The sequence below is a fragment of the Scleropages formosus genome, chromosome 11 (assembly GCF_900964775.1).
Source record: "Scleropages formosus chromosome 11, fSclFor1.1, whole genome shotgun sequence".
NCBI classification, from domain to species: domain Eukaryota; kingdom Metazoa; phylum Chordata; class Actinopteri; order Osteoglossiformes; family Osteoglossidae; genus Scleropages; species Scleropages formosus.
Window position 1 is genome coordinate 24461606 of NC_041816.1, and position 16879 is coordinate 24478484.

Here is a 16879-nt window from a genome sequence, read left to right on the forward strand (position 1 = left end):
CTTGATCCAAGAAATACATCCTTGCCCTGTTAATTCCAGTGGTCTTCCGTTCACATATGAGGCGCGTGAAAGGATACATACTGCGTTGTCTCCCATGGCACAGCCAAGCTGAAACATGAGCGGGCCAAGTGGGAGAGCTCAGGTGAAAACTGCATACTGAGCTCACCTTAGCCGCAGCATGTCCAGACAGAATGCCTGTGCTGGGCCTCACTCCACCATGCTGTCTTTCTCAGCATATCGTGAGGCTTCCCAGTTCTCCTGAGAGCAGCCAGTCATAGTGAAATCTCTCTGGATTAAGAAGGCAAGGTTCTATGAATCTGAGAGCTCCGAACAGTGCCGACCGGCAGCACAGATGCTGAGGGGGACAGGCGGCAGAGAAGAAAGCTTAGGAGGGGAAAGGTAGGTTGGAAGGAAAGGGAAAGTGAGAGGCCAAAAGTTCAGCACAGGGCATACTATATAACACATAGCCAAAGAGGAGGAGCCACACCATGCCCAAGTCCAACGGTCAACCCTCCGTGGAAAACCGAGGGGACAGCTCAGGTAGAAAGCCGAGTAGGTGAGGGAGGGGGGTCAAGTCGATGAACCGGAAGGTGGTGCAGTGGACCATTGCAATGTGGGGGTGTCATTTTCGGATGTTGGGCACGAGGGTTGTCCGTCTCCATGGAAACACCCCATGGGCTGGAGGTGAAAGGTTAAAGTTGAGGGGTGAGTGACACTGGCAGGGCTGTAGGGAATGGGGGCGTTTCTACAGGTGTTCGTTCTCCTGATCGCCGTAGGCCGCGCACCGAACTGGCTTAAGGGAGGGGGAAAAGGTTCGAGCTGCAGGTGGCATGCAGCGTCTCTCTGAGGTTTACGTTTTGCGTATTCGACTCCGGCAGCTACGCGTCTACGGAAAAGGAAGCAGGGTCACAGTGCATGGAAATGCGCGGATAGTTCTCGACGTTTACAGCCGAATGCTTTAACGGGGTCCGCGGCAATTTCGAGTTGCGCCGAACGCAATTCTAAAGTTTGTGGAATAAAGGCCAGAACATAATAAGAGTCGGTTAAATTTTCCGGACAGATGGGCATACAAATGCATCTCTGTATTGCAAAATTGAAAATTTGACTTTTGGCTGGCGGAATGGACCTACCATTACCTTCTCGAAAGCATGTTTAATGACCTCCCTCTAGTAATACACAAAAAATGACAATTACGGGTAATTTTTACGCATGAAATGCGTTAAAATTTGACCAAGGAATGTTGGGTGGCGTAGCATCGCAGCAGCATGAAGGTCAAATAAAAGTTCGGAATTACGTAATAATAGAGGCGGGAGGCGCTTACGTAAGATATAAACAGCCTTCGCTCACTGTCCCCGAGCAAAGCGTTTCTCGGAGCAATGCGAGGCTATTTTAGCGAATGGATGCTGATGGGATGGGGACACACGGGAGACGAGGAGAGCGGGGGCCCCCCTTCGTTACAGCCCTGCGCAGAGAGAGGTCTCTTACCAGCCGCGACCGACACTCACTTGAGCGTGAGGCGAGGATCTCCATAAGGGGCATAGGGAGAAATGTTTAGTACGAACTCCTTGGGTGGGTAGGAGCTCCATTTCTGCTGCACTGTACTGCTGTCATTGTTATTCCAAAAGTCTCTGTCTAGATCACTGTGGCCAGAGAGAGAGACAGGTCAGAGCAAAACAACCAGTCACAGCTTTATGGCCTGCAGCGTTGCTTCGGAGGGCAGGGAGAGTTTTTTTTCGGGTTTGCAGCTGAACCGGGGAGCGGCCCGGAGTTAGGGAAACAGAGCGTGCGTCGTCCCGAGGTCCTAAAGGAGGGAAGAGCCACTGAAACAGAAGGGTTTTAAAGCAGCCGCCGGAGAGCCTGAGAAGAGAAATGGTCGTTCATTGGGAGTCATGTGTTGGGGGATGACAAAGCGAGGTCTGGCTGAGAATAGATGTTAAATCGATGGCCTTTAACCGCGTTAGGGCTGTTCCGAGACTGGCGGGAAACAAAAGCGAAGAAGGCAAATAAGGCAAGAAAATCACAGCCTCCAAAAAACAGATTTCACATCCCGTCGTAGGTTTTAGGGGGAAAAGAGAGGGAACGGGTGCGAGGTCCCGACATTTGGTTTGGACCGCTGCGGAGGAAGGCGCAGCGGAAACAGAAGGATGTGGAGTCAGACCCAGCATCCATCTGTGCAATAAAGAAGGTGTTATTGCAGAGATAGTCCCGCGGACCGTCGGACCACGGGGCGGTAAGCCCTCAACCGACTGCGGCGGAAGAACGGAGGAGGACAGTGGCGGCCGTGAGGACCTGTCGGTTACCTGCTGAGGTAGGAGAAGAATCAGCACTGCTGTAACCAAGAGGGAGGAAGATTACACAGAGTAAAGGAAACCCCGAGGCATTTTTATTGACAGCAACCTGTACGCCATCAGTCTTGAGCCAAGCAATCCCACACATTTCACCGTTTGTCAGAAATACAGAGACATACAGCAGGGCTTCAAGTCTTCGAGCTGGGAAAGGTTTCCTTCCGAAGGGTTCGCCCTCCTCTACGGCGAATTTCCGCGAGAAACGTATCCAGTTTGGGGATTTCTTATTTCCGATGCAGAGCCAGCCCTCCGTGCTATCGATTACGCTTGGCTCGATGGTTCGTTTCCAGCTAAATTTAACTTTTGCTTCGAGTCCAGTTGGGTTGCACTGTAATTCGAGAGACCGAGCAGGTATCTAATGATGTAAACGTAACGCGGAGCATCCTGAACAGTATTTCCTTCCGCTGATATCTGGCCACGTCACATTGACCGAAGGAGAGCGTGCCGGTTTGCCGCATGCGCGTGTACTCTACACTCGAGTGCCATATGCTTGTGTTACATTCTCCCTTCTGTCTACAATATAAAAATAGCAATAAACATCCCAAAAGGTATTGCACCACTCACAGGGTGTATATATTGGAAATCCATACAGTCTACAGCAGAGTGTTCATCGTACCGTGTATAGCAATGGTTGTGGAGAGATGACTAATTCACCATCTACAGGGTGGATTCCCCAGCAGGGGGTTGAGTCAGCCTGGTTTTCCTGCTGTGGGACCCCAGGGAGCAGCCGGCTGCCACAGGAGAGAGATGTTGACCCATGTCTGGATACAGCCCTCGGTGTCACTTATACCTCCCCTAAACGGGGGAGCAGCTGCCTTTCCCCCGGCTCGCAAGGCTGCCGCGTCCGCATCAGGCCCACAGTGCAGCCTTTCTGCATCATAACTGGCCGTCGTCCCTCCCTCTCCTGACCTTGCCGCTTCATCCTTCCCTCTGCCATCTCCTGTTCCATGCTCCATTTCTGAGACGCACGCTAAGCGGATAGCTTCGAACACGAAGCACCGTTTCCGCACCTTCCCATCTGAACTCCGAAGCCACACCTGCCGGAGAGCTCAAAGGTGCCATAATGGCATCCCTTACACTGTTACATATATATACACAGTTTTACACTGTGGCTTAGCAATGGCCCAGCGGGGAGAGCGATACTTGCCATCAGGACTCCATGTCTGGCTCTCCACCAGCCACAGTGGCACGGCTTTGCCATGTTGGCTGCCGACTCCAAGCCAGCGTGAGCATTTCGAACTCATACCTTCCAGGAGAAAGCTTAAGATGACTTTAAATCCCGAGTGCTGGTTACTTCATCTGAATCCATCAGATTAAAAGGTTGAACTGAACAAAAAGATGTCACGTGTTGGTATTGCTAATCTATACCTTGTGTTGCAATTTACACAAACCTTCAGGTCTCAGCTGCTTTTAAGAATCTGAAGAACGCTAAAGACCCACTTGTAGGAAAACGTCCATAAACAAATTGAGAGAAAATACTGTCCTCAGTTTATTTCACTGAAAAGTGATCACCTTATGTCACAGTTAAATTTCAGTAATATGTTAGATGGTTCATTTCAAAAGAAGCCCATGCTTCATAAACCCCATGGAGCCTCCAGAGACGCCCAAGAAGGAGTCCATAAACCCAGCTGTAGTGGGTGCGACTACTGGACTTTTTGAAAAAATGGACGTCCGGGAGAAAAGTATTAGACCGCACCCTTCCTAATCCCACCTGTCCATCACAAATAAAGTATATAAACTTTAATTAACCTCCATGCACTGTTCTCAGCACTCCATCTCCAGCTGTCGTCCGTCCAAAGATGTCCCAACAGGAGGCTCAACAACCTCACCCAACAGGAAATGCGAGGAGTCCAGTGAACTCGAGTCCAAAGCAAAATCTACACCATCGTCAGATACCTTGAGCTGCTGAATGTTTGATTTGTGCCGACTCTACAATCAAATTTGATAGACTCAGTGATTGATTGTTGCTCTTCCATCATCCTGGATTTCCCCTCATATTGGCCAGAATGCATTCGACGGTCACGTCAACCGTTCAGGTTGGCATTTTCTCTGCGGTTTCGCCGTCTTCAGATGTCCCGGTGCCTCGAGAGCAGCCAAGATGCTTTTTCAGGGGGGAAAAGTGAGCTCAGTGAAGGCAGTTCAACCAAAGAGGGTAAGAGACAGTGTGGAACTGCTTCAGTGGCAGAAGAACCCAGACTGAGGACCAGGGCGCTGACCTCATGTCATACAGGGAAGGGCAGGATCAGAAAAGAGGTAGTAAACGTAGTCACCCCCCCCCCCCCCCCCCCCCCCCACCACCCCCAAGTCCTGAGCACCTACTTGATGGCTTTCTTCTCCCCTCGGCCACGTGCCGAGTCTGGCGTTCCAGCAGCCTCCACTCCAGGCTTGTTCCTCTTTCCCTGAAACGGAACACAGGTGGGAGAAAGACAGCAAGAGAAGGCAGTGAGGCGACACCAAATATTCGGTACAGCATAAAGAGGAGCGCTGCATCCAACCGGACCTTTCAGAGACTCCCAAACCCAGCCAAATTCTAGCGAAAATTCCCATCATAAATCCTTCCGTCTCGCATCGACGGAAGTTTCTTGAGCTCGATGAAGTGAAAAAATGACACATTTTATTTTTTTGCTTAAATAAGCAGAGGCAGACTGGAAGCCGTGGCTCGTTCGCTCGTAGCGTTTACAACAGGCGTGGGTAAGGCTCCTCGGGAGGCAAGAGCGCGTTTCTAGCAGGCGTTGTTAAACGGATCCGTAATTCCGAGCGTGTTGCCCGCTCCCCCACCCAACCAAGCAACCAAGCAACCAACCCTCGCTCATCTGCCAGAGGTGCCGGTCCACTGTGCTTTCCCAGACGGGCTCCTGGTGGGCCTCGTACCTATTCACACCCGAGCGCATTCGACAGGCCGCGCGCATACGCAGAGCTTTTCAAATGATCGGCTGCTAATGGGCTCACCAGCAGCACAGCTGTCAAATCACATAAATAATTAGATCAATTAAGTGCTTAAAGGCTCCGTTTTTGGACAGAAACCGGCGTGACCTGCAGCGTTCCTGGAACCAGCCGTGACACAGGGGCTGAGGGTGGGGGTGGGGCTTGGGAGGCACCGGGGCCGCGGACATCGAGGAGCACGTCGTTGTAACACGGTAAATTTGTGAGGCCTGAGTAAAACACCTAGAATTAGGAGCGGCACCGGACGACACACACGTCGCGTTGTTATTAACACTATTACTGTCCTCACTTCTTTTTAACAGTTTTGCCAATTTGTGCATCTGGATATCATTGCAGGCTCATCTCTAGACACATCACTCAAGGATACTACAGTAAGGCCATCTGGGGACGTGAACTGGTATTACAGAACTGTGTCCTTAACCACCAGACAACCTGCTTGTACCTCGGTCAGAACCCACTGTCCTTTAATACACGACGGATTAATTATATATCTTTTAAAGGAGACAGGGAAATTGTTTCATCCAAGATGCAAAAAAAAAAAAAAAAACTAGGACGTGTTTCGCGTCGGCATGGCAGAATTCAAGCGTAAAATTTCTCCGGGAAATAAAAAAGTAGAAGGCAGGAGCACCGCGGTGCACCTTTGGTTCTCAGCCGGTACCGCGGTGCACCAGTGCGAGCGCTGCTCCTGCTACAGCTCATAGGCAGGCTCAAGGTGGCACATGCATACACATGCATAAACAGTGAGAGATAACATATTCCCCCCTAAGAGACGCTCACACACACACACACACACACACACACACACACACTCTGCACTCACTGCTTATCCTGGGGAGACAGAGCAGACTAGATTTCTGACAGGCAAGAACAAGCTATCAAGTGAAACTCATCTATCATTTAACACCATCATAAAATCTTTAGGAAGATGGCAGAGGAGCGAGAGGAGGAAGGGGGGTGGGGGTGGGCTGGGGGGGGTTGTGAGGAAGATTAAAATAGAATCCAAAATAAAGAGAGAGCGAGCAGAGGCAGGGATGGAAATAAAGATGACGGAGTGAGACGGCGCTGGGCTGGAGAAGCGGGAACGATCCGAGTCTCGGCAGAGGCTTCAAAGTCCCTCCGCTGGGCCTCGAGCCCAGGTCTGCAGGACTCCTCGCTGCTCTCTGTATCTCCTCCCCCGGGCCACTTTTACTCACGACCGAAACGCTCCTCGACGCAATCCCGGTGCACCGTGGTCCTCCGTGTTCTCTCTCCACTCGTATTTAAGCCCTTCCTACCTTTATTTATTCAACGGATGCTTTTCTCCAAAGCAATTTACCATGTTAGCCTACTTACACTACCTCACCCAGCTGGGTAGTTTTTATTTTATCAGTTCAGGGTAAGATCAAGGAGACTACAGGAACACAGGGGATTCAAACCCACAACCTTCGAACCCAAAGGGGGCAACGCAAACCACTATGCCACCTGTTGCCATTTTTATTCCCGCTGAGGTTTTACATCTCGGTAATAATTACAGTCCGTACTTCCTTTTGTTTCGTGAAAAACCTAAACATCTTCAAAACTCTTGGGGTCATTAATAAAGCTGAGGTCTGAGCAGCTATTACAATTACTGGAGTGCAGCAGGTGGTGAAGGGGTTCGAGCTGCACCTTGGTTTTACAGCATTTGTTATTATATTGTAATATATTGCTTTTTATTGTACATATATTATAATATGCTGTAATATAGAGTTGTAATGTAATATATTGTAATACATAGTTTTTTATGTAGCACCGTGGTCCTGGACGAACGTTGTTTCATTTCACTGTATACTGTACCAGCTGTATATGGTTGAAATGGCAATAAAGTCACTTTGACTTTGACTTCTGTGTTGAAGGACCCAAGTAGAGCTCCAGCTGTAGGACTATTGATGAAGGTACAGCCTTTCCTTGTATAACAGCATCCTGCGCAGTGAAAAAGCATTACAACAGCTATGGAAATATAAACTATTTTCTCATACAACAGGCTTAGTTACTCAGTACTATGGTATTTTTCCCAGGTAACGTGCTAACTTTACATCCACAAAAGGTATTCGCTGCCCACACTGTAAAACATGCGGACGATATGTTTAGTCCATAACAAAGCCGATAGTGTATATAGTTCCTACTTACTGACTGACTGACTTCAATCGATCGATGGATGGATTGATTGATCGATCGATCGGTCCTACTTTACAACTTCCTGTCACATTGACAATTTCGACCAATCACTTTGATTACGGTGAAACGACCCACAACTCAAACAGCAGATTCCATACTAATTCTTAGAAATAAACTGCATTAAATGTAAAGTCAGTTATTGCAGTCATGCAAACAGCTTTAATAACATGAAAACCTTCTCAATATCATAAGTAAAGCTCGCCAAACTGAAAAAAAATCCCTCGTCAGTGCTGCACTTGCGCTGCATGGCGCCGTTAAAATTAAAGTTTCTACCGTTTTTGTTTTTATTAACGTCTAGTGACAATGTTATAAACAGGTGTTTAAGTTTACATTAGTCTTTTTCTAATTTATGGCCCAGGAGGGATGAGTAGCCACTGGCACTTGGACCCCCCCAAGAGGTTTTTTCCTCCCTTGACTTTTTATTGGGACTTTTTTTTGGGACAGTTGGCTTCCTTATAGCTTTAATAATTCATATAGTTATTGTAGGAATTTAATGCATAGCCGACCTTTTATTTGTATTATGTCTTTGATCCTTAGTTGAGTGCTGTGTCCCTGTGCGAGCAGAACGCTCTATGAAAGTAAACTGAATTAATCTGACACTTTTATCCAAAGCAACTTACAATTATTTCCCCATTTACACAGGGAGGCAATTTGTACAGGAGCAATGTTCCTTGTTCAAGAGTCCAACAGTTGGAGGTGGGATTCAAACCTGCAACTTCTGGGTCAAAGGCAGCAGCTCTGCGACTTTGAATGGTGGCCGAGGAATTACTTTTAGGTCACGTGACATCAACCAGCCCCTTTTAACAGAGTTGGGACCTGGACGTACTCTTCAAAACATTATTCACTGTCCCGTGAATTGTGTTGGAGAGTGAATAATGTTTTAAAGATTTTATTTTATTTTAAAGAATTCATATAATAAATATAATTACAAATGCATACATAAATATATATCTATATATACACACACACACACATTTTCAGAACCGCTTGTCCCCGACGGGGTCACGGGGAACCGGAGCCTACCCGGCAACACAGGGCGTAAGGCCGGAGGGGGAGGGGACACACCCAGGACGGGACGCCAGTCCGCCGCAAGGCACCCCAAGCGGGACTCGAACCCTAGACCCACTGGAGAGCAGGACCCAGTCTAACCCGCTGCGCCACCACGCCCCCTTCTATATCTATATATATATATATATATATATATATATATATATATATATATTATACCATAATATTTGGATAATTAAAGTTCAAATTGAATTCTGATAGAATTCAGTATTTTTCTTACAGATATTATAAAATATGCTGGTGTTATCATTGTCACTCATAAAAAACAACATTTCTTTTAGTTAATAAGGTGATAACCTCTTCCTCCTGAAACCGATTGCTATATGCTTTCCTTACTCAATAAATAAAGGTAATTTTGTCATGTCGCAAGTGGACATCACCAAACTTTGGGTGGGGGATGCATGCGTTTACCCTGAAATACATCAGTAAAAATCTCCCTGCTCTACAAATGTGTAAATCATAGTAAGAACTTATTATACGTCACTTTGGAGAAAAGTGTCAGTTAATTAAATAAACATAAATGCAACCCAGTATTGGTTACTTAATATTTTTAATTCTCTCCATCCTTCTGGATCCTTTATGGTGCTGAGGAATCTGCGACATGCACAGAAAAAAAAGAAATTCCAGACCTACAAATTGATCTTCTTGGCGATGCAGCGAAACTCAGGTCTGACTGGGGAAAAACACCTGAAAAAGGGCAGGGGGGGCAGAAGGAGAGACAGGTGCAGGTGACAGGCAGGAGGCAGGCACCCAGGCAGGGCAGTGAGGCTGGAGCAGAGCCCTTCGGAGTCTGCAGGGTGGGAGATGCAAGGCTGCAGGTTCGCTTCCCTGTGCCAGGGAGGAGGGGAGACTGGCTCTGGGTTCCCATGCAGACTGACACAGGCAGTGAGGTGGGGGCTCTCACAGGCCAACGGACCACTCTGAGACAGGCAAGGCGAAGCCAGGCTTAGGGGGACCCGACAGAGAGACTCGCTGAGGGGCTTTGGAAAGGCAGCTTAAAGGAATCCTCGGGCGCTCTGAGCATCCTCACGCACGCCGTTCGCCGGCCCATGATACACAGCAGGCGCTACCGACTAAACCTCGGCGCAGCTCCGCCGGAACAAAGGACGTGTCAAAAAAGCACTTCCCACCGAGCGAATGGAGGACGCGAGAAGGTCTCGAAAAACGGCGCGGGGAGTAATACGGTCACGCACGTTACCGTAGTAATACTACACCAACAACTCATGCACGGTGGCACAGCAGGTTGTGCTGGTGTTTCATTCCCCTTCAGCCGGTGCGGAGTTTGCGTGTTCTCCCCGAACTGGCATGGGATTCCAAAGACATGTGTGTCAAGTGTGCTGGTGTGTGAATCTGTGTGTGTGTGAGTATGCCACATTGCTTTTTCTGCATAGACTGGTCAACGATTGCAGGAGTGTAGTGGATCGAGCATTGAAAGTCACCTTGGGCAAAGGTGTCCGCTGAACACTGCACGGTAATCACTGTACGTCATTTTAGAGAAATGCATCTGCTGAGTCAGTTTAGTACAGCTGACCCTTGAACAACACGGGTTTGAACTGCGCGGGTCCACTTATACGCACATTTTTTCCAATACTGTAATATGAATATGACTGTAATACTGCATGCCATAAAAATGTTATAACAATTCATTCATTAGTGTATAGGCTGGGCGGCCATGAAGCAATCTTATTGCTGTTTCTTCGTTGTCAGTGCATGAATCGTTATTCAGAACCGCTTAACCCATACGGGGCCACGAGGAACCGGAGCCTACCCGGCAACACAGGGCGTAAGGCCGGAGGGGGAGGGGACACACCCAGGACAAGATGCCAGTCCATCGCAAGGCACCCCAAGCGGGACTCAAACCCCAGACCCACTGGAGAGCAGGACCCGGTCCAACCCACTGCGCCACCGCGCCCCCGTGAATTGTTATACCTGTAAATAAATACCTAATTTATCTCATAATTTCTTTTTCACATTATCTTTTCATTTTTCAAGTCTGGTGTTAGTAATACGTGTGACACCTACAGTGTTTTGTATCATATAAGACAATATTGATGTGGGTACTGACAGACGGACAAACGATTCATCTCGTAAACAGACGACGTTAATTTACAGTATCGATAAATACAGTAAAGTACTGTAAATGTATTTTCTCTTCCTTATGATTTTCTTAACATTTTCTTTTCTCTAGCTTACTTTATTGTAAGAATGCAGCATATAATACATATAACATACAAAATATGTGTTAATCGACTGTTTATGTTGTCGGTAAGGCTTCCGGTCAACAGTAGGCTATTAGTTGTTAAGTTTTTGGGGAGTCAAAACTCATACATGGATTTCTGACCGCGCGGGGGGTCGGCACCCCTTACCCCCGTGTTCTTCAAGGGTCAACTGTATATGTGTAATAAATGTATTTTTCTGCGTATATTCCACATTAGGCAATTAGCGCTCATGCAGGCATCCTGTCTGGACACTCCGGACACTCTAATATAGGGTGTGGTTTTAATTTCACATCAATCCACATTTGCGTCTTTGTGGTGATGGGTTTTTTCTTTCCGCCGTTCCATTTCCTTGCCATTCAGAGCTTTGGTGGCTTGAGCTCGACCAGGGCTGGCGAAAAACAGGACCGCCGCATCATTTCCGCACACAGCCGCCCGGCACAAAGCATCCTCTTGAGCAGCCAAAAATAAGGCCCAACAGCCACCAAACTTTTAAGGAATTATACGCCCAAGTGGGCACATTATGCGCAGAACTAACCGCTCCGTGTGCAGGGAGATGGATACTCCACATAAAGAGAAAACAGGCTTTTATGTTGTTGTCTTTTTTTAGAGCGTGGTCATTTCTGACAAACCACAAGGAAAATGGATCACATCAGGCAAGGGGCCGAGCCGTGATGGATGCTCCTGCTGTGAACTGGAGTCTTGGTTGTTCTAATATAATCAGCTCTGTAAACTCCGTCCTTTGGGGAGCCGGGGCATTGGCAATTCGCCGTCATACCGTTTGGACTCGCAATCTGACTTCAAGAATAAGAATGAGATAAAGATGATGGTGGGAAAAGGGGCAGAGGAGGAGGGCGAGACAAAGGGACGGACAGGAAAGGGGAGAGACGCAAAGGCGGAGGGAAGGTGATAAAGAGAAAGATACCGAAAAGGACATGGAAGAATAAATTGTGAACACGTTGCATTCACAAATACCGAGAGATAAGCGTATAAACAAAGGCGGTGCCGTAGAGGGGTTTGTCCACAGGAATGGAGCACGCGGAGAGGGCATGTAGAGGATGGGAAATAAAGGCAGGGGGCGCTGGAAGTGCACATCTCCCTCACAGCTGTGTTTGTTTGAGTCGGGGAATTAGTGGGCATCGAGTCTCTCCATCCTCGCTCAATATTACCCCACTCCCTGCCTAATTAGCTGAGTGTGCTTCATTAAAATCATCAACCAGCTTCATTACGAGCGTAGTGGTGTGGCCCACGAAGTGGAATGCACAACAGTTTTGGGGGAAATGAAAACCGCAGCACTTTGCGAGCAGCGACTACCTCTGCGCTCCTCCCAGGCCTGCCTTAGGTCGCCGAACCTGTTGAAAACACGATATTAATAAGCGGTTTACGTCAGCGGCAGACCCCTCCCTTTTCCCCTCGGAACACCTGGCTCCCTTACTAGAGGTCTTGAGGGACAACCCTGAGCTTATAGCGCTTCAGTATTCTTTCACTGTATCATCACACATCTTCCTTTATGCTTTTGCAAAAGTGCAATTTATATGCCTTACGTTAGACATTAAATAAATATAAAAAGGTAATATAATGGCTAGTAAATACTTTCAGTTGTTATACAACAATGAAATGTTGCAGCAAGTCTCCAGCAGACTTCCAGTACAACCTGATTCTGTTTGGAATCCAGCACATTTTAATGTCCCAGGGCAATACTTGCCAAGATACTGCAAGATATATTAATTAATGAAGCAATTAATGAATCATGTGGACATATTTGCCATTTATCAGTGCATTGTCTCTGTGTTGCTGTGATCCAGTGCTGTTCATAAAAAAAAAAACAAACAAAGGAATAAATAACCAAATATAAAGCGCATTATAATACTACAATGTCTACAACCCCTTGTCCCAAGAAGGGTTGCGGCAAACCGGAGCCTAACCTGGCAACACAGGGTGCAAGGCTGGAGGGGAAGGGGACACACCCAGGAGGGGATGCCAGTCCATTGCAAGCTACCCCAAGCGGGACTCGAACCCCAGACCCACCAGAGAGCAGGCCCTGGCCAAACCAGCTGCTGCACCACCGCACCCCTATGCATTGTAATACTTCTACCTCGAAATACCACTGTATTACAGTAATTCATGCAATCGGCATTAATTAATCCAAACAACTCCAGCATTTACTCCAGCTGAAGCTCACTCTCACGCATAAGCTGTCTGCGCGGACATAAGTAAATGCACAGCTATAGCTGAAGTGTGCCTTTTGTGCACTGAAGACAGACTAAATATTGTTCCCAGCGCATCTCTTCTGCGAATGAGTCAGAAAACCATCGAGGATGAATATTTTAGTGGATCTGACAGCGCAAACACTGACCGTACAACTAATGGTGCACTCAGCAATGACTGTAAGCACACAGTGTATTACAGTGCTACTGTAGTACAAGGAAACTGAGCAGGGTGTGTATCTGTAACGCTGCAGTCTGAACACACACACACACAAAGAGCTGCGCAACCATGACACAGCATTCTACTGTCAAAGTGCACATACCTAATCACACACACACAGTCTGAAACCACTCGTCCCGGGCGGGGTTGCGGCGAACCGGAGCCAAACCCGGTAACACAGGGCGCAAGGCTGGAGGGGGAGGGGACACACCCAGGACGGGACGCCAGTCCATTGCAAGGCACCCCAAGCAGGGCTCAAACACCAGACCCACCAGGGAGCACATACATAATGTCTAACATAAATATCATAAACTATAAATGAACACCTAAATATTAGAGGAACCAAGAGTAATGCACTTCTCTGTAGTACCTGCACACATGCGCGCACACACACCATTGTCAACAACCACTTGTCCCAAGTGGGGTCACAACAAGCCAAGGCCCAACACGTCACCACAGGATGCAGGGACAAGGGGGGAGGGGACACACCCCGGACAGGATGCCAGTCCATCGCAAGGCAGCCCAGGCAGGACTTGAATCCCAGATGGGCCACACAGCGGGCACTGGCTGAACCCGCTGTGCCACCACACCCCCCGGTGTATATGCTTATGGCTAAACAATCTGCACATTGCTGGATAACTGTCAGCCTCTGCCTTTTGACAGAAAGTGTCCGACAGCCAAAACCACCAACCGACGATACATTAAGTGGAGAACGAAGCCTTTCAGCCTCAGCAACGGCAAACAAGGTACTTAAGCCCGATATTATACTGTGTGCCATAATAAGCACTTTGAGAGATGGAACATTTGCAGCCATGATCAAACGTATCAGCTGACAAACAGGCAAGAAGCACCGCGAGCGAAGAGCGAACGACTGGTATATTAACACATGAATCATCGGCGGAGCCGCCTGCTCGGCCACGTGTGGCGTTCCGAGCAACCGGGCGGCCTCCAGACGAGCTGTTTACATAACCCCCGGATCGTCATTGAGCCGCACCGCTCGGCACGCCAAACTTAACACAAGTTCGCGGCACGGCGTAGGTTCGCGCCTTCCCTTCCTCGTGCATGTGCGATATGCAAATGCGCGCCTTCGCGGAAAGCGGCGCTTCTCGGCGCAGTTCGCAGCCACACGTAGAGGCCGTTCTCCGTCGCCGGCGCGCCGACGGTCACGTTGGGAGTCTATTTTTAAGACAAGTCACATTTTTCTCATTTTACCGCTAGTGTGGAATTCTTCTCCATCTGGGATGCGCGAGAGTAACGTGCACGTGAGCTGATGTCATCTTGCACGCATGCGGCAATGCCACGGTACTCGGCGTGTCGGAGCGCCTTCGCATGCCTTTCTCGGCGTACGCGTGCGTCTCGCCCGATTGGGCGCCACTCGTGTGTAGGCTCCTCCGTGTAACTATATGTGTTTTGCTCTGTTTATGCTGATTGAATCTTCTTTAATGATGCAAGAACAGTGTGTTGCCATGGAGAACGGGAGAGGGAGGGAGTGGGAGAGGGAAAATGAGCCACTGAAGTTATCTCCGTGGCAGACGCTCGAAAGAGAGATAGATGGGCCTCCACCGCCGTGTGACTCTTACGCACCCTGCTGTGTTTCTACCCAGTGATATGGTGCTACAGCCTCTGGCGTTCCATTGTTCACCGCTGTCACAACGTTCAGTTGCACCATCGCCATGCTATGTCATCCCTCGCTGTATCCCAATCTGGCATTACCGTGTTGAACCCTTCCACAGCCATGTAATTGTGTCACTGTATTCCAACCTAATGTCACTAATGCTGTGTCTCACCATCCCCTTGTTGAGCCCTAATACAAGCAGGGTGGCACGGTGGCACAGTGAGAGCCTGGGTGGTGCAAGAGGACGTGGGTTTGATCCCCACTCACTCTTTGTGGAGTTTGCGTGTTCTCCCTGTGTGGGTTTCCTCTGGGTGCTCTGGTTTCCTCCCACACTCCAAGGACCTGCTGTTCAGGTTCACCCACAGTGTGTGAGTGACACAGAGAGAGTGTGTGTTCCACTGATGTATGGATGAGCGACCCAGTGTAAGTAGTGTATCTAGAAGTGTAAGTCAATGCGGTGAATAAGGTGTGTGGGCTGATGACACTACATTGAGTTCATTGGAAGTTGCTTTGGAGAAAAGTGTTTGCTAAGTAAATAACCTTTTTGAGTAATTTTGTCACTGCGTGGTGCCACACTATCACCATGTTGAACCTTGATATGACCACGTCGTGCAACTATATCAATATTTTTCAACCCATTGTCACTGTTCTGTACCCCACTATTACCGTGTTGAACGCACGTGTTGCCCCAGTATCACCATGTTGCTGTCTTTTGTTACTGTATTCCAACCCAGGTCACAGTGTTGAGGCCCACTACCAGCATATTGAACCCCAATATCACCATATTGTGTTTTTTTTGTCACTGTGTTCCAACCCAGTGCTGTTCCCTACTTTTGACGGTCTCCACCGGACTGCTTTACCACGGTATCCATATTTTCGTGTACGAACACACGACGAGAACAATAAGGAGAGCACTGCAATTTTCCTGCTCTTTTGCACGCCGAAGACCCTAGTGTTGGAATTATAGCCTGTGCTGGAACAGAGGTAAAATTCCCACTGCGCAGCACTTGAAATCGAAGCCGAGTCAGGCTTCGTGAGGTGCCGGTACACCCTGCCCTCAATCCAGCATGTGAATCACTCATTGCCCCATTTCGGTTTAAAAAAAAAAGAAACATATTCAATTAAATAGACATTTAAATGAGGAACTCTGTCACACATTCCTGCCCTTCCGCTCAATCTGAACCCATCGCATTTCAGAATCGGGAAGAGAAGAGCTTACTGGGTGACTTGCTGAGCCTCACTCCAAGCGTCCGAGTGCTTACCTTATCACTCGTAATTAAAGGAATCTAAGGGAGGACAATGTGAAGAGCGGGGGTGTGAGATTGTCATTTCACTGCCCGGCACCACGAGCCCCGTAAGCCTGTTCAGAGTGGCCCCCCGCGAGAGCATGCCGGCGGGGGCTCGGCTCACGGCCGTGCAGTCGGGCGCCACGCAGGGCTGTACCGACGCGCTTCTGCCGTGTGACATAGACAGGTGTGGGGTCGAAACAAGCTGCACCTTGGACTCGGAAGTGCTCTGCTGCTGTCGCGCTCCCAGTGGTCTCCCCTCTCCTGCAACATTTCAAACACACAGTGAGGGAGGAGCGCTCCCGTTCGCCCCCCGTCGCCATCCGACGCGTCCCTGCGCCTTGGCCGTCCTGTTCCCTCGCGCGTCTGTCCGCCCTCTCTGTCCTTGAGGAAAACGCCTGCAGGCATGAGAACACCGAGGTGTCTGCAGACCTGTCTGCAAAGAGCCCTGTAGGTAGAGTGAGTCGATTATGCGGAGGTGAAGAGTTCCCCCACCTTGAAAAGGTCATTTGTTCCTGAAAGACCGTTCATAAGGGGGATCTGCACAACTCAAAGTCGAAATAATCGTTAGTTGTCGATGGCAAAAAATTTTGTGCATTCCTCAGTCCTTATATTAGCATAATTTATGCAAAGGTATCACCAAGTCCCATTAAAGCAGACGCATTATTAATATAGTTAACATCAGTTACCATAAAACAACACAAGTCAGGTTCCCTTCATTAATGACTCTGTAATGCTATATGAATGTCCACCTTAGCTCATTCAGGTCTTTCTTATCTATTATGC

General features: G+C 48.5%; 1 protein-coding gene across 2 annotated transcripts in view; it reads right to left on the reverse strand.

The window, feature by feature from the left end:
- The window catches only part of syt7b (synaptotagmin VIIb), a 121307-nt gene that overhangs the window by 58134 nt on the left and 46294 nt on the right, over nucleotides 1–16879 (reverse strand). The window contains exons 3-4 of one of the 2 annotated variants that reach the window (XM_029256183.1): nucleotides 4665–4744; nucleotides 1506–1640 (exon numbers count right to left, since the gene is read on the reverse strand). In XM_029256183.1, coding sequence (XP_029112016.1) covers nucleotides 1506–1640; nucleotides 4665–4744 — 215 coding nt within the window. Of the gene's footprint in view, nucleotides 1–1505; nucleotides 4631–4664; nucleotides 4745–16879 lie in introns of those variants that run through there. The other variant, XM_018763516.2, reaches the window with a different exon arrangement.